General features: G+C 45.9%; 1 protein-coding gene across 1 annotated transcript in view; it reads right to left on the bottom strand.

Annotated features, from left to right (window-relative positions):
• Positions 1-17,138, bottom strand: part of Znf282 (zinc finger protein 282) — a 30,166-nt gene extending 13,028 nt beyond the window's left edge. Inside the window, exons 1-6 of the mRNA XM_021191053.1 lie at positions 16,863-17,138; positions 14,307-14,726; positions 5,046-5,172; positions 4,527-4,646; positions 2,061-2,180; positions 143-256 (exon numbers count right to left, since the gene is read on the bottom strand). Of these exons, the coding sequence (XP_021046712.1) occupies positions 143-256; positions 2,061-2,180; positions 4,527-4,646; positions 5,046-5,172; positions 14,307-14,726; positions 16,863-17,027 (1,066 nt within the window). The 5' untranslated portion in view covers positions 17,028-17,138. The remainder of the gene's footprint in view (positions 1-142; positions 257-2,060; positions 2,181-4,526; positions 4,647-5,045; positions 5,173-14,306; positions 14,727-16,862) is intronic.
• Positions 17,139-22,356: the final 5,218 nt, after the last annotated feature.

Below are 22,356 nucleotides of genomic sequence, written 5' to 3'. Positions count from 1 at the left end.
GTTCAATTCCCAGCAACCACATGGTGGCTCACAACCATCTGTAATGGGATCTGATGCCCTCTTCTGGTGTGTCTGAAGACAGCTACAGTGTACTCACATACATGAAATATTAAAAAAAAAACCACTCTGATCTGTTTCTCACCTGAATTGGGGTCTGTGGGAATATCTCTCTCTGCCAAATCCTGCTGGTCCCACACACACTGCTGTTCCTCCTGCTTAATCCGGGACAGAAGGTCCTGGGCAGAGATGGGGGAATCTACTCATGGAAACACAGACAGCAAACATGTTAGAGAAGGAGGGATCCCACCAGTCCGTGTTATTTAGTGAATCTGATTTCAAGCAATCATTTGTTTGCCCTAAGAGTCAAGGATAACAATAAATTATTCCAATTAGCTAATGGCTCCAGCTCTTCTGGCCAAAATGAATGGAGCTGTGGCTGAAGGCTGGAGTATATCACAGGGCAGTGAACAGAATATCTCCAGAGATTTAACCCACAGGATGAGGTCTCTGCTCCACAGAAGATGGGATACTCATGAGGGAATTTCCCAGGGAAACAGCCCTTTCAGGGAAGCCTTTTATCAGTATCTGAATGGAACTTCTCAAAGAGAAAACAGCCTTCTTTTCAAAAGCTACTAAACCTGTAACCACACACTTGGAAGGTGGAGGCAGGAGGATTAGAAGTTCAGTGTCACCCCTGACTACAAAGAAAATTTGAGTCTAGTCTTGGGTCCATTAGAATCTATATCAAACAATTTTTTTTTCTTTTCTTTTTAATCAAACCCAATTATCTATTGCTTTATCTACTGTCTTCTTATCTCTTGAAGGTTTCTAGAGACAGCAGTACGTGATGTATTTAAGGAACCCATTTGGGTCTGGAGAGATTGCTCAGTGGTTAAGTGCCACTGCTCTTCTGAAGGTCCTGAGTTCAAGTCCCAGCAACCACATGGTGACTCACAACCATCCATAATGAGATCTGATGCCCTCTTCTGGTGTGTCTGAAGACAGCTACAGTGTACTTACATATATCAATAAATAAATCTTTAAAAAAAGGAACCCATTTGACAACCAGTGACGGCTCCTACCCTTCGGCTATTATCACTTGCCTGTGTATCTCAGGCTTTCCTGGGGGGAGGGGGGGACAAGGAAGGAGCTCTTACTAGTACGGTAGCTAGTTTTAGTGTCAACTTGGCAACAATACCCAGGAATTTGATCAAACACAATTCTGGATGTTATTATGAAGGAATTTTTTTTTTTACAAGTGAGATTAACATTTAAGTCAGTAGACTAAATCAAACAGACGACCCATTCTAATGTGGATGGGCCTCCTCTAACCAGGAAAGGGTTGAATTGAAAAAGACGGCCAACCCCAGGGAAGAAGAGATTGTCAGAAGATCATCTCGTGGATGGAGCTGCAGCAGGTCCTTTCCAGGTCCCTTCCCACTAGCCTACCTCCGAGCAAATTCTGGATCTGTCAGCCACTATAATCACATCAGCCAGTTTGTTAAACAAATTCCTATACATATCCATGTTCATGATCACATGATACACACACAAGCCAATGGTTCTGTCTCTGGAGAGCTGAGCCTCGCTTACACTACTGCCATAGCAGATCCTCATCTAAACAACCCAGCTGAGAGACCATCTAGGAGCAGCTCCCCAGGAGTGTGCATGTAAGCCAGGGGAGCCTGGCTTGGAAGTGGTGGCTCATAAATGCTTGTGCAGTGGATCTTTGTGGTCTGGGATCCGGTCTTACTGGCTTTTATATCCTAGTACCCATAGAGTCCAGTAAAGTGCTTAAATTAACCAAACTGTTTCTTATAGAGGACAGAGGGGCAATCCAAAATTTACTAGACAACGGAGAGGGAAACAAACCCAAAAAGCTAAGCTGAATGTAGCTAAACACCACGTTTATACCTCCGTGGAAGCCTGTCTCAGTCCAGGTCTGCATCCATCGCTCTTCCTTTGCTGGCATAGCCCTCTAGCCTGCGACAACCGCCAGAGACTACAGCCTACATCTCACCTCACTAATCCTTGGTCAAGTAGTTATCTGACTCACTCACCAGTGATGGATTCTGTGGGGATGGCTCTTTCTTCCAGGCCCCGCTGGCCCCGAACACACAGGGCTTCTTCTCGCTTCACCTGGGAGGACATGTCCTGTGCAGGCACCAGAGTCTCTGTTCCTGGGGAGAGAGAACCACACTGCCTAGAATTCTTTTTTCAGTATGTTGGTCACCAGGATGTTTTGAGGTCAGAACCATGGTTGCCAGCATCTCCAGGGGACAATACAAAAATCTTGGGTTCCTACTGGAGCCATGTGGGACCCTGTGGAGCAGAAAGTCCCAGTAGCAGAGAAGTGACCAATATTAAGAAAAAGGGATAACAAAAAGGATATGATGGTTCATGTCTGCAATCCCAGCAGTTAAGAGGCTGAGGCAGGAGGATCATCATGCGTTGGAAGTCAGTTTGACCTGGATAGTGAGTTCTAAGCTAGGCTGGGCTCAGAGTGAGACCTCACCTTGAAAAAGAAAGACTAGGCCAACAGCAATATGAAGTCTGAGAAGCCAAAGGGAGGCTTTGGAAGCAGCAGTCACTCACCCTTGTTTTTTACCTCAGTGGCCTGACACAAACATACTGCTCTATGAAGCAATCAGGCTGGGCAAAGACTCAACCAAATCTTGATGTGTGAAGAAAATAGCATCCTTAAGCATAAAAGCCATATATTTTTTTCACAGAATTCTGCTTTGTGACCAACAGGGCATTTTCTTCTGTAGCTTTCTGGGACAATGAAATAGCTCTTGGGGGAAGACTGCTCAGGAAACTGGGTAAGGACCCAAAGAGTGTGGTTCCAGTTTCTTTTTTTTTTTTTTTTTTTTTTTAGAAATTAAATACTGTAGATTTCTCTCTCTCTCTCTCTTTTTAAGATTTATTTATTTACTATATATGTAAGTACACTGTAGCTGTCTTCAGACAGAGGGAGTCAGATCTTGTTAAGGATAGTTGTGAGCCACCATGTGGTTGCTGGGATTTGAACTCTGGACCTTCGGAAGAGCAGTTGGGTGCTCTTACCCGCTGAGCCATCTCACCAGCCCTGTAATTCCGGCTTCAATTCCACCACCAGCCCTCTCCACTAGCAATCTCACTTCTCTGGGTTTCATCTAAAGCAGGTAGAGTGGTCCTGGTTCTGTTTTGTGACCCATGATGGTTTGATAATTCAGGGAAACTCTTGTGGACACAGGGCCCAAATGTAAAAAGCAGCCATACAATATTGGAATCTGTAACCACAGCTGCCAAAGAACATCCACAATGCTTGATGAAGAATGGGAGAGGCCACTGAAATGAAACATTCATCTTGGGAAGTGCACAGGGGCAGTGGCAGGTCTACCTGGCTGGGGCTGCTTGTAAGGGATGTGGGGAGGGGCTGCTAACGTGTATGGGAGATTCTCATGATACACATGTTCTAGTGATAATGTCTGTGTGACTTTGTGGACCAGAGTTAGCAACTTAAAGAGGGAATTTTATGACCAATTAGCTAGAGTAAAACTAAAGAAGGAGAAAGAACAGTGCTGAAAGTTTCCGTGAAAATATAATCCATTCAAGCACTGGCTCAGTGGTTAAGAGCACTCTGTTCTTCCAGAGGTCCTGAGTTCAATTCCCAGCAACAACATGGTGGCTCACAACCATCTGTAATGGGATCCAACACCCTCTTCTGGTGTAGACAGCAACAGTGTACTCATATCCATAAAATAAATAAATATGGGTGAGGCTTGATAAGTGAGCCAAGCAGAGGACACCAGTACAGCATCACACCACATGTGTCCTAACACTGTTCAAGAGGCAGAGGCACCAGGGCAGACCCTCATGTCTTCCACCCTAGTAACAGCTGCCAAATGTGATATTCTTAGGACTAATGTTTCCTTTATGAGTGAGGGGAGAGTCTTGGGGGTGAGTAGGGAAGTGTATGTGTGCCAAAGAAAGAATAGGGTATGAGATGCAGCATGAGATGCAGATCACACGCAGGCAGTGAGCAACTGGCCAGGCAGAACCATGTCTGCTGCAACCTTTCCACCTCCTCTGTTAGTCTCCCTGCGACTGGGTGTGGGGCCATCAGTTGTGCATGTACCCCATCAAGTCTGGGAGGTGTGCTGGCCTAAGCCCTTCCTTCTTTATTTTTTGAGATAGGGTCTCACTGTGTCACCCTGGCTGGCCTGGAATTCTCTACATAGACCAGGTTAGCCTCATACTCATGGAAATCCATTTGTCTGTATGCCTCTTGAGTGCTAGGATTAAAGGTGTGCACCATAGCCAGACTCTTCCCTAGCTCACCTGTAAGTTTAGAGCTACCAAAGGCCAATGCCTGTGGTATGGTTTTAGTCCCTGAAGGCATGTCCTGTAAGTGACCACACAACAGCTGGGGTATAAGTGGTTCCTGGGTTCATTAAGACCTATTTTCTCCAGACCTACACAGTAGCAACTCCTCGTGTGTGTGCGTAGGGTGCCTGCCCCATCCCTAGAGCAACAGCTATTACCTGTGTCTGCGGTCACTGGGATTTCTCTCTCTTCAGGGTGATGCTGCTCCCACACGCAAGGCTCTTCCCTGGGTTCTGCCTGGACCGGAGGGTCTGGCTTGGACACTGGGCCATCTGTGTCTGTCAATGAGATGGAGAGAAGGAGGGGGAAAGGGTTATATGAAGTTGCAAGTGAATTTAGATCAAGATGATAGAGCAGGGCTCTCAGTTACCAATGTCCCACAGCATGGCAGCCATTATGTACAGAAGGAATCTTGAAAGCAAGCCTCTTTCTGAGAGTCAAGAGCACAGAGTCCATGGTTGACCCTGAACTGTTAGGATATAACCCACGGAGGTATAAACTTGATATTTTACAGTACTTTAGAATAATGGTAGTGCCGCATAGACTACCACAGTGACGGCTCAGCTGACACCCTTTAATATTCATTCTATCCTAAGTTCCCTGTTACTTTCCATCAGGCTCCTTTGCATCTTGAAGCTCTCAGCAGAGCCCTCACCAGCGGAGGGGAGTACCCTTACCCAGGGACATCAGGGTTTTGTAGTTCTCTTTCACCAGATTGCTGTAGAGTTCCTTCTGCCATTCGTCCAAGTTCTTCCATTCGTCCTCAGAGAAGTAGACAGCAATGTCGACGAAGGTCACCGGGACCTGGACCAACAAGGGTTTTAGTCAGCAGCCTGCTGATGTTCCTCACCCTGCTCTTCACAGAGCCAGCCTAGCTCAGAGCTCAGCTCTGCTCCCAGCATCCCGATCTGTACATCCTAGGTCTCATCCCTTCGTTTCTATGGACTCAGGGGTCCTGATCGCTGGCCTCCCTAGGCGTCCAGCAGCAGTGGTGTCAGTACTGCCTGTTTACTTTTTGTTGTCTTCTTCTGTAAACATTTTGTTTATTTGTTGTGTGTTGTGTGTATGTGTGTAGAAACACCCATGCAACGGCACAAACGTGGAGGTCAGAGGACAAGTGGCAGAGCTTGTTCTCAAGCTCTACCAGGATCCAGGTCATCAATGACGAGGGCACTTGCCCACTGAGCCCTCTCTTCCCTTCTGTCCTTTGCTGTTTAGAACTAGACACTCAGGGCAAAGCCGTAGTCAGTATGTTTCTTTGGGGGCTCAGAGTAGCAGGAATATGATTGACACCAAGTGTGGGAATCAGAGAGCCAAGTACAGTAAAACTGTGTGTGACAAAACCTGTATTTCAGGTCAGATCACCTGTGTGTACACAGTTAAATTTTTTTCAAGATTTAATCATTTTTATTTTATGTGTATGAATGCTTTATCTGTATTATGTCTGTATTATGTATTATGGGCTTTCAGTGCTGACAAAGGCCAGAAGGGTTAGGATCCTCTGGAAATGGAGTTACATGGATGAGAGCCTCAATTTGGGTATTGGGAATCAAACCAGGGGCCTGGAGAAGAGCAGCCAGTGCTCTTAACCACTAAGCCATTGGTCCAGCCCCAAAAGTTAAATTTTGTCACTAAAATATTTTGTCAATCCACACTGAACACGTGAAGCCCATGCCTCGGCTCCAGGAGCCTGCCCTGTCTTTATGAGGAACTCCTGCTGCAGTTGGCTACCCTCAGTCACTGCTAGTCAAGGCATTCTGAGCTGCAGTCTAGAGCTGCTGTTTCGTTCTGACCAGGATCCTCGTCCGTACTCATTTCAACCTTCACCAGCACCACCTCGTGTTGGACCAAGCTGTTTCACTTCCATTAACTAGTCCCCGAACTTCCCTCTCTGACCACGCAGGCTTCCTTCCTAGCCCTCTCATATCCCTATCGAATCAGTGGCTCACTCTGGCTCTGAAATCCGTGTCTCAAATCTCACCCAGTCCTACTCTACACGGCACATTCGGGGCTAACGTGGGCTTGTGCAGTACATTTATGTGAATGATAAAGAGCCAGGACTGTCAGTCCACAAGCTGGGTGCATAAAACATCAAGGGGACTCTATGCAGGGGTGATATGCAAGCTGTGTGCAGCGCCTACTAACTGACTGTTCCCAGTCCATCATTAGAATTAAAACTAGAGCCGGGCGGTGGTGGCGCACGCCTTTAATCCCAGTATTCAGGAAGCAGAGGCAGGTGGATTTCTGAGTTTGAGGCTAGCCTGGTCTACAAAGTGAGTTCCAGGACACCCAGGGCTATACAGAGAAACCCTGTCTCGGAAAACCAAAAACAAGGAAAAAAAAAAAAAAGAATTAAAACTAGAATTCCTACCAGGTTTGGACAAATCCTCAATCTGAGAAAACATGCAATCTATCTTTCTTTCTTTCTTTCTTTCTTTCTTTCTTTCTTTCTTTCTTTCTTTCTTTCTTTCTTTCTCTTTTTTGGTTTTTCGAGCAATCCCCTTTCTTCACTTTATTTCCCTGTTGCTAGATGAAACCATGAAATTCTCCAATTAATATCTGCCACAGATTCACACCAGCTGTCCCATGGCTGCTTGGAAGCCTTTTGTTGACTTCTTTTTGACACATTACCATACTCCTCAGGAAGTTCATTGCAAACTTCACTCCCCAAGCCCTGTCTGGCCTCCATCTTCTCCTGCTCCTCTCTGACCTCAGGTGGGTATAATGGAGTTCCTTCTTTGTTCTTCTCTTCTTGCTAAGCCAAACCTGCCACATTCATTCTGTTCTCCTCCACCTCCCATCTGCAAACTCAATCCAAGCGATGTTGGTCTTTCACATCTTCAGTTTCTCCCTCTCACTGGATGTTTCTCCTGAGGGTCATTTCAATGGAAGGAAGACCTTTATTCACTCAGACTGGAAAGATTGCTCAATGGGTAAGGGCACTTGCTGCCAAGCATGACGACATGAGTTCAAGTCCCAGAAGCCACATGGTGGAAGTGCGCGCACACGCGCGCGCGCGCACACACACACACACACACACACACACAAATAAAAAATGTAAAACAAAACCCTTCACTCGATTCTATCTCAGTTCATTTGAGACACCCAAAGAAAAGCCTATTTTTCCTTTTTCAAAATCTGTATACATTTTAGTTCCCTAAAATCTAACATCTAGCTGGCTGTTCATGGTGCACACCTTTAATCTCAGCACTTGAGTGGCAGGGGCAGGAGAATTTCTGAGTTTGAGACCAGCCTGGTCTACAGAACTCAAGCCAAACCATATCCTGGAAAAACAATCAATGATTTGCTGCTAAAATCTCCCTGATAGGCAGACCACCTTTCTGGAATTTTCTTGTTTGGTTCCTGTGACTATATTGCCTGTTAAACAGTTGGCTCACATGGGAACTGCTGAACTGGCTACTAATTCCCTTTGTTTCTTCTTCGCCTTAAGGTTGGCAATTTCATTGCTTTTATTGCAGCTGTTACCTCTTTGGGGATGACTTAAACTTTCCTTGCTTCCTTCAAAGTTTCATAGCCTTCTTAGCCATTCCTTTCAATCAGCTATAAGTAGCTAAAACTAAGTATATCCAAGGTGTGGTCACCATCTTCTGCAGTATGGTAGCTTCTTCATCTTATTCTACAATTTCTTTGGAGTCAATTCTTTCTCCTTCTCCTCCTCCTCTTCTTTCTAGTTTTTGGAGTTAGGGTTTCTCTATGCAGCTTTGGCTGTCCTGGAACTTGCTCTGTAGACCAGACTGGCCTCGATAGAACTCAGACATTCACTTGCCTCTGCCTCCCAAGTGCTGGGATTAAAGGCTTGTACCACCACCACCTGTCTCAGAGTAATTTCTATACAGTTGGAAACAGAATCACTTTTTTAAAGTGTCATGGTGACAGAATACAGAAATCTAAGACATGGTCTGAGGTAAACAGAAGCCTGCAGACTAGCTGCAGACAGGAAAGACTACCCATGAATTAGTTAGGAATTCATTAGTAGACACAATAAAAGATCAGAGAGAATATCCTTCCTAGACCTAATAGAAAAAGAGAATGCATTTTGAACACCCAAGAACATACAATGAGGCATTAACTATGGTGAACCTCGTTCAAGAACATTCTTTTGGCACTTTAGAGTTGTGGTTATAGAACACACACATGATTTCCTTTTGTGCATACATGTGATCATGTTTGTGTGTGCAGGTTCACATATGTGTATGGGTATGTGTGTACGTGTGTACACACCTCCTTTGAGACAGACTCAATGGCTTGGAGCTCCTTAATTAGGCTAGACTGGAGCCCAAAGGAATCCTTTTGTTTCTACATCCCTAGAATGTGATTACAAGCACACAATGACACACCTGGCTATTTTTCATAGGTTCTGGGAATTGAACTCAGGTTTTGGTTTTTTGTTTGTTTGTTTGTTTTTTTTGGTTTTTCAAGACAGGGTTTCTCTGTGTAGCTCTGGCTGTCCTGGAACTCACTTTGTAGACCAGGCTGGCCTCGAACTCAGAAATCCACCTGCCTCTGCCTCCTGAGTGCAGGGATTAAAGGCGTGTGCCACCACGCCCGGCTGAACTCAGGTTCTTAATGCTTACACAGCAAGCATATTACATCTCCCTAGCCTTTAAATAGTTTTACAGTCCCTTCAAGTACAAGAGCCTAATCTTCACCTCTTGAATGCATGCAGGATTTGGTAACTTACATCTAGCAAATGAAATGATATTGTATGGCACAGAATATACAAGACCCATCCCATCCTATCTCTTTGAATCCCTCAATCTAGGAAACATAGAGGTGGCTTCCATGTTATAAGTAGGTTCAAGCAGTCTTGGGGAGGTCCAATAACCAGGTAAGGGAGCTGTAGTCAATGTTCAAATGACAGCATCACCAATCAAAAGCCACACTGGAACCTCACAGGATTGACCGAACAGAACCATCCAAACTGTATCTAATTCCTCACTCACAGAAACTATCAGATGATATATTCACTAGGCTTCCATTTTGGGGTCATTTACTGTCCAGCAACAAATAACTAACAATGACTACATAGTGTTTTCCCATAAACAAAATCAATGACTTCTCGAAACTCCACAAAGCAATTACAATGTCATCTGCATGTTATAAATGACAACACTGAAGCTCAAAGGGACTAGCTAAAAATTTGCTAAACTACTTACGCTTCTCTAAGGAGACACTGATGAAGCTCAGAGACAACAAAAAAATATACTTGCCCAATATTAGGAAGGCCAGAAGGTGGCACGGTCAAGATACAAACCCACATGCCGGGCGTGGTGGCGCACGCCTTTAATCCCAGCACTCGGGAGGCAGAGGCAGGTGGATTTCTGAGTTCGAGGCCAGCCTGGTCTACAAAGTGAGTTCCAGGACAGCCAGGGCTATACAGAGAAACCCTGTGGGGGGGGGAGGAAGATACAAACCCACATCCTGGGGGCTGGAGAGGTGGCTCAGCACTTAAGAGGACTGACTGCTTTTTCAGAGGACCTGGGTTCAAATCCCAGTACCCACAGGGCAGCTCACAACTATAGTTCTAAGATCTAACAGTCTTAGACATACATGAAGGCAAAAGCACATTTAAAAAAATAATAAAGTCTTTAAAAAACAAACCCAACTCTCCTGATCCCATATCCTATAACAATTCCATTATCATGCAATGGCCTGTGGCAACTAGAGACTCCTACCACTTTAGTCAACATACAGACCAAGTGGCAGTATATTTCACTCAGTCAAGGCACAGGGTACACACGAGAATGAAGGGAAGCAGGAGAATCAAGGGAAATGCCGATCATGCTGCTAGAGCAACATACCCCACCTCACAGCTGAGGCAGGATCCACTCTGGGGCTATTACAACCCAATGCCTTACAGCCTAGATACACAGATGTCTGGTGGCTCTTCTGGTACTGTCAATAGACTGGATATCCCAGAGGACACAAAGACACACTAAAACATGGTCCCTTCCTAGGAGTTCAGAGCTCTTCAGTTAGAGACCAAGTAAGTGTGCTTCACATACCAACTCTAAGTCCATTGCTGTTAGAAACACAAGGCTCAGCCATGAACCAATTTACATTTTGGTTAGGAAATGCTAACCAAAAGAAAACAAAAAGTAAATATTCAAGATTCAGGAGGAACTTGGTACTGTTCCTTGTTTGTTCATTTGGATAGGGTATTGTTGTGTAGCCCAGCCTCAATACATTACCCATGCTGACTGCAAACACAAAATCTTCCTGCTTTGCAAGTGTTGGTATTACAGGAATGTGCTACCACACAAAGCTTGGGGCTCGATTCCTTAGTATAAGGTGACCATGGAAGGGCATACTGATTAAGTAACAGCTAAACAAACCCCTTATGGAAATGGGGGATTGACAAGAGAAGCAGGCAGATAACCAGAGAAGGAGCTTCCTGGGGCAGTGTCCCTGTGATGGGAGCATCTGGTGGTGCAGGAGGCTAGACAGCTGGCAGGTACTGGGCAAAAGGGAATGTGATGGGGCATGAGGTCAAGAAGGTGGCACACTTGGACATTTATTTGGAACGAGATAGGAAGCTAGGGGCTGGTGCGATGGTTCAATGTGTAGAGTCACCTGCCACCAACACTGACAGCCTGAGTTCCATCCCTGGGACCCACATGGCAGAAGGTCAGAGTCAATTCCCACAGGTTGTCCTCTGACCTCCAAAGACATGCTGTGACACATACCCTTCTCTGTCTAAATAAAATCTAATTTTAAAAGTTTAACAAAAGATTGCATGCAAATAAGAAGAAAAAGATGAAAAGCCATTTGGGAGATTTAGACGGTTTAGTATGACACTTTCTTTTCTTTTCTTTTCTTTTTCTTTTTCTTTTTCTTTTTTTTTTTTTAAGACAGGGTCGCGTATATCCCTGGGGTTGCCTTGAATTTGCTATGTAGACTTGGATAATCTTCAAATTCAGATTCTCCACCTCCCCTTCCAAGTGCTGTGATTAAAGGCGTGTGCTACCACGCCAAATTTTATGAGGTGCTAGGGATCAGTCCCTACATGTCAGGCAAGCACTACCAACCAAGCCACATCCCGAGGCCATAAATGAGGTGTTTGAATCGGGTCACTGTGGCTATTATTTTAGGAATATATTGTAGTCTGGGGCCTACCCAAGGATGAAGAACAGGAGACCAGTTAGGAGACTGAAACAATAATCAGGTAAGATGAGAGTGGCTGGAAGCGAGTGATGGAGCTGGTCAGACCGTGGAGGTGCACCACAGGTGAGATGTGAGAGGCAGTGGCTGGGTAGGAGCCCAGAACTTGAGTCTGAGTGACTGAAAGAATGGAGCTGTCATCAGAACAAGCTTCAGACAAATGACCCAGTATAGTGACAATTTTGAAATTTTGGTTTCTTTAAAAAACACAAAAATTATTCATATAAGAATATGTTCTCATTTTAATCCCGGGTGTGGGAAGATGGGGCTGCTGACTGTGATTTGCCTCATGCTCTGGCAGAGGCATGGGTTTGCCAGCTGCAGGTAGTTTCTGTGATTGTGTTTGGAATTCTGGGGACTTTTTATAGGGTATATGGATGCTAGGTCCCCAAGAAACGGTAGGTTGTTGGCTGTGGATTAATTGTTGTTGTTTGTAGTTTGTTAAGTAGTCATGCCCAAGAAGATATTAGATATCCTGATGGCAAAGATCAGACTTGCCCCAAGGAACTTGATGCCCCGAATCAGCAGGAAGTAGTCTAACAATAACATCATCTTTCTATCCCTTGACTTTATTCGGGGATCTCTTTCCTTTCTTCTCTCTCCTTCTTTCTCTCTTATCTAGTTGGGTGGCAGGGGGTTGAAAGAGTGGAAGAAATGGGGTGAAAGAAAGAAGAGCCCAACAAGTGGCAAAAGATAAGCCACAGCCAGTGTTCAGGCTGGTTAAGTTAAATTCAGGATGCTGAGTTAGCAGGAAGAATTGTAAATTTGACATCCAAGAAGAAAACTGGGTGGGACACAGGCTAGGGTGCATTTGGGAGCAACAGACTGCAGCTACAGCCTTGGGTCTGGATGGAGTCAGGAATGAAGGATGCAGATGAGCACATATGCTGAAGCTGAGCCAGGACCACTCTGCAAAGACTCAGAGAATCAAAAAAGGAAGCCAAGCCAGCAGTGCAGACCAAGGACCAGCGAGCAGCCAGTAAGAGAGGGGAAGGATCAAGAGAGGCTTCTGGAAGCCACTCGAAAGGTGCTCCAAGGAAGGGGTCCCACCGCTACTGCTGATGGGATTAAAAGGATGAAGGCAGACTAAAGGTCATACACTGTGGACACAATGAGGACCTTAACAGGACCAACAGGAGAGAACGATAGGGAGAAAAAGTCTGATGGAGTTGGATCCAGAGAGAGTTATCCAGTTACCAATTTACTGGAATACTAAGAACAGATGAACCTGTTCAATGAGAACAGAGGATCAGAACAGCCCAGTTCCACCACATAAAGTACACGGAAGAATAAGAAATGAAGGAAGAGCCTACAGGTTTCAAAAAGTTCCAGGCTGGCAAGTCGGCTTAGCAGGTAAAAATGTACGCCTCACAAGCCTGGTGACTTAAGTTTAACCCTAGAACCTACAAGGAGAGACCCAAGTCCTGAAAACTGTCATCCAACCACATATGACTTTTAAAATTCAAACAAACAAACAAAAAATGGAGAAAAGGAATCAATTGAAAATCTGAACATCATGGTGGAGGAGACAGAGGCAGCATAATGTGGTACTTGTCATACTTTAAAACTAGTCCTTACATTTTTACAGTGAAAATTGAAATATTGATGAGAAAGATGATGATGATAATGATACACTGAAATATTTACAGACGATGGGGATGATGATGATGATGATGATGATGATGATGATGATGATGATAAGATCTGAATTGGTAGCTGTGACTGACCAGAACTCACTATGTAGACCAGACTGATCTCAAACTCAGAGATTTGCCTGCCTCTGCCCCACAATGGCTAAGATAAATTGCATGAACCACCACAGCCAGTATGATGGTGAGAATGAGAATGAGGTGGAGGGAGGTGCGAGGTCCAGTACAGTGCTCACACTTATGGTGAACATGATCTAGGGCAGAGGAGACAGCTGAGGAAGAGGAAGGGCAAGGGTGGACACAATCATGGAGGCAGAATCTGTGTGCGTCCAAGACAGCAGACCAAGGAACACACTTCTATACTTCAATTTATGGAAGCATCTCTTTTGCTTGCTACCTTTATTTGTGCACATATGCATATAAGAGGACAACTTGCAGGAGTCAGTTCTGGATGCTGGGAATCGAACCCAGGTCCTCTATAAGAGAGACTAGGGCCCCTAGCCAGAAAGCCATTTCTCCAGCCTCGTTTTTTGTTTTATTGAAACAAAGTCTCATTCTATAGACTTTGGCTGGCCTTGAACTCACTGTGTAGCTCAAACTCTGCCCTTGAACACTAGTGCCTCAGCTCCTTCAGTGCTTAGATTCCAGGTGTGAGCCACCATACCCAGCACCCCAAAGCCTCCATTCTCTCAGAGAAATAGATACAGGGCCATCAACTCAAAAATGCAGCTTTGATAAACCAGGGAAAAGGTGGAAACAGGAATAGATCAAAAGTCTCAATCCGCGTAGGGCCCAACTGAGATCAGCAATCGTAACTCGGAAATGATTCTAGGTTTGGAGCTTCTCCAGATATGGTTCAGACAAGCACATGCACTGTCAAACGAATAAAACCAAGCATCAAGAACAAGACAAGCACATAGGGTCTTTGTGGGGCCAGCTCTTCTGGGATACAACAGGCAGGACCAAGTTAAGGGCCTAAGACAGGCTTTACAGAGCCACTGAGACAACATGGAACTAGTGAAGTCTGCAGTGCTCTACGAGATGAAACCAAGGATTTGTTCACCTGTGCCAGTCCTCACCTAGCTCTGCCCCTGTCTCACCACATACCTTGGGGGCCTCCCCCTTGCTGCCAGGGGGCAGCCGCAGGACCCAGAAGTTCCTGTTGCGAAGCAGGTTCTCCAGGTTCTCCAGGCGACGTTGCAGCAGCCCATACTCCTGTAGCAGGGTCCCCAGCACGGCCCACTTGCTCTCCATGTGGTTACCAAACTCCACTGCTGTCTTCTCGCAGTCAGCAAGCTTCTTCTCTGCTGTGCCTGTACGTCCCTCCAAGTTCAGCAGCTGGCTAGCCTGGGCGTCCACCTTCCTTTCTACAGCCTGAATGGCAGCCACCACGGTCCAGAGCGAGATCTCTGCTGTGGGCAACTGGGGCTCACGCATCATGCGGTCAGGAAAGACAGGGGCCCTATCTGGAAAGGGCGGGAACTGAAAAGGCATTGGTCTCCTGGCATCCATGTCCCATTCTTGAGCCTGTGTGCGAGGGAAGAAAGTGACAGCTCAGGATAAGAACATGTGTGTGAGAGAAGGTGGCTGGAAAATGGGATAAGCAGTCAAGTACTATGCAATATCTCTCTTCTATCAAACCTCTGCCTCTGGCTAGGCTCATTAATGACCTCAGTGGTAGCTGGAACAGTCACCCACCCATCCAACTAACCAGTCTTCCATTTCCTTCTTAGGAGAGCCAGGCTGGTTACTAGCTCACCTGCTTCAGCCTCTGGCAAGTCTAGGCCTTGCCCCCTGCCTAACAGCACAGACCCTTCCTCTCTCTGAATAGAACAGCTGCTTTCCTCACAGACGACACTGAATGGCAAACTTCCCATTTGGCTCTCATTCTTTGTTTCAAGGTAGGAACTTCCCTGTAAGTCGACTGGAGTTAATCTCCTGAGCAATCTCTCTTGCAGGTTGGGGCAAGAATGATTATCTCTGCTTTAAAGATGATGAAATTGAGGAACAAAGAAGCAGCTGGCCATTCTTTAGCACCGCCCTGCCCTGCCAACTGGCAGGGCTCTAAGTGCCACAGGTAACACAAACACTTTGCAAACACGCAATCACTGCCATGTCTACTTAGCCTACCAGAGCACCTAGGCTGGACGGTACACCAGGCACTGTTCAATTCCACACACTGCTACTTTTTCATAGCTGTGCAAACTGAAAATAGGTTTACTAGACAATAGCACTTTTTAGACAGGAAGAGGGACATTCTTTACCCGCTGTGAGGGTTACAACAAAAACCTCCTGGCTCCCTTCCCTGCTTCCTGACGAGGGGGCTCCCCATGGCCCAGAGCCTGCCTCTTTCTCTTCCACTAGATATAGCTGGGTGCTGAGCTCAACAACAGAGAAAGAAAAGTGGAGGGTGCTCAGGGTGTGTGGGATGACAACACAGGCCAGAAGACATGTCCCTTTCTCTCTTGGTTCTTTCTGCTTCTGCTGAAGGGGCCCTCCAGTTGGGAAAAGTGGAATCCTACTGCTTTGAAGTGAGCCGGACTGACTGGCTTTTGACAATCATGAATTATTTTCCTCAAACTCTAGAAGCTGTGATAGCCAGACGACTACCCCACAGCATCTAAGAATTCCTCTCTGACATGGGAGTGAGAACAACAGGGCCCTAGGAATGCCAGCCCCTGCTGGGTCCTGGTGGCCGGATGGCTGTCAGTGCCATCCATTGGGCTTATGGAGGCTTCACTGGGGCCTTGTCCAGAGAAGGGGTAAGTCTGACAATGGAAGTGTAGGAAGTCTGAGGCTGGTTGCATCGCTGCAGGTTTGAAGACCTACAGTTGGTCATTTTGCTCAAAAACAACCGAACGTCTTCATATTGACTTGTCAAGTCTTAAGTCCTGATTGAGAATCAGATAGGAACACAGGGGTGGCTTCTTCAGAGTCCAGTCCCCGGGTAACTCAGTCTCCCTTCTGAGACAGTGATGTTAAGCCACGCTAACCCTTCCCCTTGTGCTGTATATACCCAAGGCCGTGCCAGCTAAGTCCTGAGATCTCGTACGTACGCAGCCTTCTCTCTCACCCTCAGGACCCCAAGACAACGCTCGGGGATGCGGTTTGGGCGTAGTCAGTTGTCCTAGGCTGCCCTGGCGATTCCAATATGCAGGCAAGTTTGCCAACCCAAGATGACAAAGTCCCCTCCCCAGTCTCTTCCCTGGCTCATCCGTTCTACAGAGGAAAAGTGGGCTGCTCTTTATAGTCGGAAAAAGACAGCAATAAGACAGCTTTAAACCCTTTTATTAAACTGGCTACAGTGTAAACATGGTTAAACTGTTCCCTCTGTGGGCCGGGAATAGGCCTGCCGCAAACCCAGGCGGGTCGACCCGGACGCCAAGAGGAACCCGAGTCCCTGCTCAGTGAAGCGGCCACTGCCGCGCTAGGTCCAGGGCAACACAGCCCCGGCTTCCGCATCCTGCGGGCCCCGGGTCCCGGCCGCACCGGCCCGGACAGCGGCACCGTGGCAGCGCGGCAGGGCCTGGCGCTCGGGGCCTGCACCAGGCCCGCTCCGCCGTCCGCCCGGGGCCCCGGCAGCCGCGAGGCTCCCCGAGGCCCGGCCCCGCCCCGCCCCCACGGCAGCGGCGCGGCCATGGCGCCCGCGGGCGCTGCACCCACCTGCATGGGCGGCATTCCCTCGGCCATTTCCGCGCGTAGCGCCGGCTCCTGGTGGCAGACCTCCTCCGGGGGCAGAGCCTGGGCCCAGCTCCAGCTCCCGCTGTCCAGCCCCAAACCCTGGATGCCCAGCTGCTGAGGCTGCGGCCGTGTTGACACAAACTGCATCCTGGGAGTGCTGTTCCCCGCTCGGGCCGGCCAGGGAGAAGAAGAACGTTTTCCAGGCGCCTTCCCCCTTGCCGGGGCCGGACAGCTCCATCTACAGCCCGTAGGAGCAAACAGTCCCCTTCGGTGGCGCTCCCCGCCCTTCGCAGCCGGCGCGCCAGCCAATGGCTTCGGAGCTCCTGCCCGCCTGCAGGGCTGGCCGGGGCCACTCCAGGCTGGGGGCCACCGCCTCCCGCAAAGAAATGAGACGGCCACCGCTGGCCTCTAGGTCTGGTTGGGGTGGTCGATCTTCACGTCCCAAGTCATGCTGCGGCCTGGACAGGAATGCATTGGACATCCCAGGAGAAAATGGTGCCTCACCCTTGTAAAAATTTTACCCAAATATTTACTGAACACCTACTATGTGTGTTTTTGCTTAGGCATAAGATGGTTTTGTTGTTGTTGTTTTGTGTGTGTGTGGTTGCATACTCTTCTTCGGTTTAAATTGCAACATTGCCACTGGCTGTGGGTTTTGTTTTTGTTTTTTTTTTCTTTTTTAACATTTACTGTCTCTGAACCTCCTATGTTCTATATAAACAGGGTGGGGTGTTATGTTTGTCTTATTTTAATGTTGAAATATTAGGAACTAATGCCTGGCACATAGTAGGCTCCCAGATACTACTAACCCTTTTGCTAGATGTGGTGGTGCACACTTTTTATTCCTAGCACTTGAGAGGTAGAGGTAGGTAGAATTTAGGGCCAGCCTGGTCTCCATAGTCCATAGTTCCAGGTCAGTCTTAAAAAAAAAAAAAAAAAAAAAGGTAATTACCCACCAAAGATAAATCCCTGTAGTTATCTGTAGCATATTGTCCACTTTGTCTTCCTAAATGACCAGTCCTTATCTTGTCTGGACTGAGCTCTCTAAGGCTTATCACCTTGTGGAAAGTCAGACCTGGTGGAAGCCATGAGTTCTACTACACTTAAAAGCTATGGGGAAGGGTGGGGTGCCAGAGGGGCTCTCTTCAGGACAGTTATCCAGTGCTTCGTTAGCTATGCTTCCAGGATATAGAAATGAGTATCTCATAGACTTATCCTCTAGAAGCTTAGAGGATAATGAAGGTGTCAGTGATTTCTTTCCCTGTTTCCTGGTTACAGGTTGTGCATGCATGCGAGTACATATATCTCACTGTAAACATCATGTCCACTATTAGTAGAGGAACTGAGTAAGCCCAGCCTGGGAAGCTCCAGGCAAATGCTTTTCTACCAGCAATCCACATCTGAGAAGACATTTTCTGACCTATGGGATATCAACTCTATTTTCTCTTTCCTAGAGATGAGAAACAGAGGACTAGGTTAGTCCCAAGTGTTTAAGTTATCTCCTCAGGATAAAATGAATACGATGTCCCTTCTTAAGTATGTAGTGAGTCATATCAATGTTCCTTTTTATACAGCAAGGCATCAACACAGTGTGTCTAATTCAGTTTCTTCTGCAGGTGGACTTTCACACAGCCATGCACACCTTTACTGTGCAGCAGAGACTACTTGGGCTGGGGCTCCAGTTCACAGTATTATTTGAACAAAAATCTCAACTTAAGCAGGTTCAAATGCACATTTTCACCATATTAGCATTATTTTATAACCACTAAGCCTACCAACTACAGAGCACAGAAACCTATACAAGCAGAAGGGGCATGGGGTGGCTAAGGTACACTTCTGGAAGAAAAAAAAGGGCATAATGTGGGTGCTGCTGGTGCTGCATTGGTTATGGTCCCTATATCAGGTGCTCCAAAGGCCAAGGGACTGAGAAGGCTGAGATACTCCAATCACTAGCTAACTATAAGTTCCCCGAGGAGCAAAATGGACAGCTAGTTAAACCATCATAGCTAATGTACACTTTTTACAAGAGATAGATTCAGGCCTGGCCCTTGATCTGTCGGGTGGCATTGACTGTTTGTTATTGTCTCTTCTAAAAATTCTACAGCTAGTGCTCTGGACAGTGTATTTGAAATGATAGATGCAGGAGAGGACAAGAGAGGCGTCTCATACATTTCATCACATTTATCTACCATTTCCTAAACCTCTCTAAACCTCCCTATTATATATATTATATATATAAATAGGGGATATGCTAGACTACTTTAGTATTGAAAACTTATAAATTAACGTCTGGCATATAGTAGGTGCTCAGGAAAGGCAGTTACTCTTACCCCTTTGCCAACATGGGACTGCATGCCTTTGATCTCAGCACTCTGCAGACAGAGACAGGTGGAGATTTATTTGATAAAATAAATGTCTAGGCTTACTCGCAGCTAAGTAAAGAGGATAACATGTCTATCTTGATATTGCCCCATGCCTAACTAACAAGTAGGCATGTGATATTAAACACCTATAACCTCAGCACTCTGGAAGCTGAGGCAGGAAGACCAAGAGCTCAAGGCTAGCCTTGAGGCCATATCAAAAAACAACAAACCCAAGTAACCAATCCGAAAAAGGCTATGCACTACCAATGTGGTCAGTGGGATTAAGAAACAAGGGCCACTTTCTTCTGCTGGAATGTGTGTGGCTGGAATCACATTATGGCTTCTCACTATGGAGTCAAAGACCCTTTATTATTCTCTCATCCCCACTCTCTGCTTCAGGAAAGCAGGCTAACTCAGGCTATTTCCAGTTCAATAACTAACTTTCTTGTTCCATGATCTTCTAATTCTCACGGGCACTCAGCAATCACTTGAAAGAACTTGAAAAAAAAATCCATTCTCTGTCACAGAGCAATGAAACGATTCTAGAATGGGCCCTGGCTTTTAAATCTCTCCTAAGGCCCCCAGGTCATTCTCATGTCCCGCCAAGAACCAACCAGTGCAACACTCATTTGTACATCTCCTTGTCCTTACCCCACAAGACCATAATCCTAAATCCTGTAGCCCAGTAACATAAGGATGGCTTAATTATCCTTGGTAACTATTTATCCTGTTTATCACTGAAGTCGATTAGTAGGTATTGGAATTCTTGTGCTATTTTTAATTTTTAAGTTATAAACTAGTAGCCAAAAACTAATTGGCATATACTAGCTCTTGAACATACTTAATTTTGAATTGCTTAGTTTAGTCTTCAGGAATGTACATGCCACCTTTCTGACCTGTTATTCTCCATATATTTACTTATATTTATGAATATTATATGAGGTATATAATGTGTAGTAAAGGTCTATAATCTCAGCACTTGGGAAGTGAAGACAGGAAGATCAGGAGTTCAAGGTCATCCTTAGCTATATGTCAAGTTCAAGACCATGTCGGGCTAATGAGACTATCTTGCTGGGTGGTGGTGGAAGCATCAGAGTCAAGAGGGTCTCTGAGTTTGAGCCCAGACTAGTCTACACAGTGAGTTTCAGGACAGCCAGGGCTACTGAAGAGAAAAGTTGTTCTGAAAAACAAAAAACAAAACAAAACCAACCAACTAAAGTTTGCTTGCAAAAGTTGCAACCCTGGAGCTATTGGTATAGGCAGTTGTGAGCACCCAACATGGATGCTAGGCAAAACTCTGGTCCTCTACAAGAGCATCAAGTGCTTTCAACTACTAAAGAGATGTCTCCAGCCCCATTTTTTAAGGACAATTCCAAGATTTTACTATAAATACAGCTTTGCTAATAAGCACACACCCACATAGTTCATTGATGTTTTATCAAGCAAGCCCTTTATTTGGAATGTAAATTGACTAACTTGAGAACCTAGGAATGCTCTGTTCTTGAGGCTGCTCTGGTGAGGCTGTATTATCTGCCTTCCTTGGTGGCCTTAGACATGATATGGAGAGACATTTAACTGATCAAGGTGACTAAAGCCATCATATGTCTATGACTGTGGTCAATTCTTTAAAAAAAGAAAAAGGCTTGGGATGTAGCAAACTTGATAAGAGTGTTTGCCTAACATGTACAAAGCTCTGGGTTTGATCCCTAGTACTCCATAAAACTAAGGAGAGGCAGAAGGATCAGAAGTTCAAAGTAATCTAGGCTATATACCATGTTTGCAGTCAGCCTGCGATCCATGAAACCCTGTCTCAAGAAAAGCAAAAATAAAAGGGAGGAGGTGTCAGGTGGGAAAACACATCTGTAATTCCATCACGAAGGCGGCAGTGACAAAATTGTGAGTTTGAGGCAACTTTGCATACATGTTATAGTTGTGTTCCTGGTTTTCTTGTGGGACTCCTAACAAAAGAAGCAGAGGCTGTCTTCTCACTCTTTGACTGCTTTGGGACCCTCTTCCTCTTACTGGGTTTTTCTTCCAGTCTTAATACAAGGGGTGGTGTTTAGTTGTACTGTAACTTGATATGCCATGTTATCTGTGGGAGGCCTGCCCTTTTCTGAAGAGAAATGGAAGAGTGAATGGGGGGAGGGTGGAGAGCAGGAAGGCTGCTGGCAGGGTAGGAGGTACTTGGAACTGCGTTCAGAATGTAATATAAAAGAGAAGAATTTTTTTAAAAATTCTTTGTTTTAAACTGGGTATTGCAGAGTGAGTTCCAGGACAGCCAGGGCTATACAGAGAAACCCTGTCTCGAAAAATGAAAAAAAAACAAAAAACAAAAAACAACAACAAAAAAAATAAACTGGGTATTGTGGTACACAGCTTTTTTTTTGGGGGGGGGGGGGGGGGGGGGCTGTTTCAAGACATGGTTTCTCTGTGTAGACCAGGCTGGCCTAGAACTCAGAAATCCACCTGCCTCTGCCTCCCAAGTGCCGGAATTAAAGGCGCGCACCACCACCACTCGGCTGATACAGTTTTAATTCCAGCACTTGGGAGGCAGAAGCATTCAGATTTCTGTGTGTTCAAGGCCAACCTGCTCTACAGAATGAGTTCCAGGACCATTAGAGCTACTTAGTAGACCTTGTTTTGAAAAAACACAAAAATAATCAAAAAAATTTTTTTAATTCAGTAGCTTAGAGTACTTGCTGCTCTTACAGAGGACCCAGGATCAATTTCCAGCACCCACGTGGTGGCTCACAGCCATTCATAATTCCAATTCTACAGGATCTAAAACCCTTTCAGACCTCTGCAGGCACCAGGCATGTATAGGGTGCACATACATACATGTAAGCAAGATACTGACACATAAAATCTAAGAAATTTAAAAGAGAAGTGGGAGAAGAAAGAAAAATCAAGAGAGAATCAGAACTATATGGGGTTGTGGCATCAGACACTTATGAGGGCTGGTAGGTGTAGAAAGAAATCAGTAAGCCGGGCGTGGCGGCGCACGCCTTTAATCCCTGCACTCAGGAGGCAGAGGCAGGCAGATTTCTGAGTTCGAGGCCAGCCTGGTCTACAAAGTGAGTTCCAGGACAGCCAGAGCTATACAGAGAAACCCT

This window comes from Mus pahari, chromosome 2 (assembly GCF_900095145.1).
Source record: "Mus pahari chromosome 2, PAHARI_EIJ_v1.1, whole genome shotgun sequence".
NCBI lineage: Eukaryota > Metazoa > Chordata > Mammalia > Rodentia > Muridae > Mus > Mus pahari.
The sequence above is the reverse complement of the archived record's forward strand: the minus strand, read 5'-3'. Positions and strand labels throughout refer to the sequence as shown.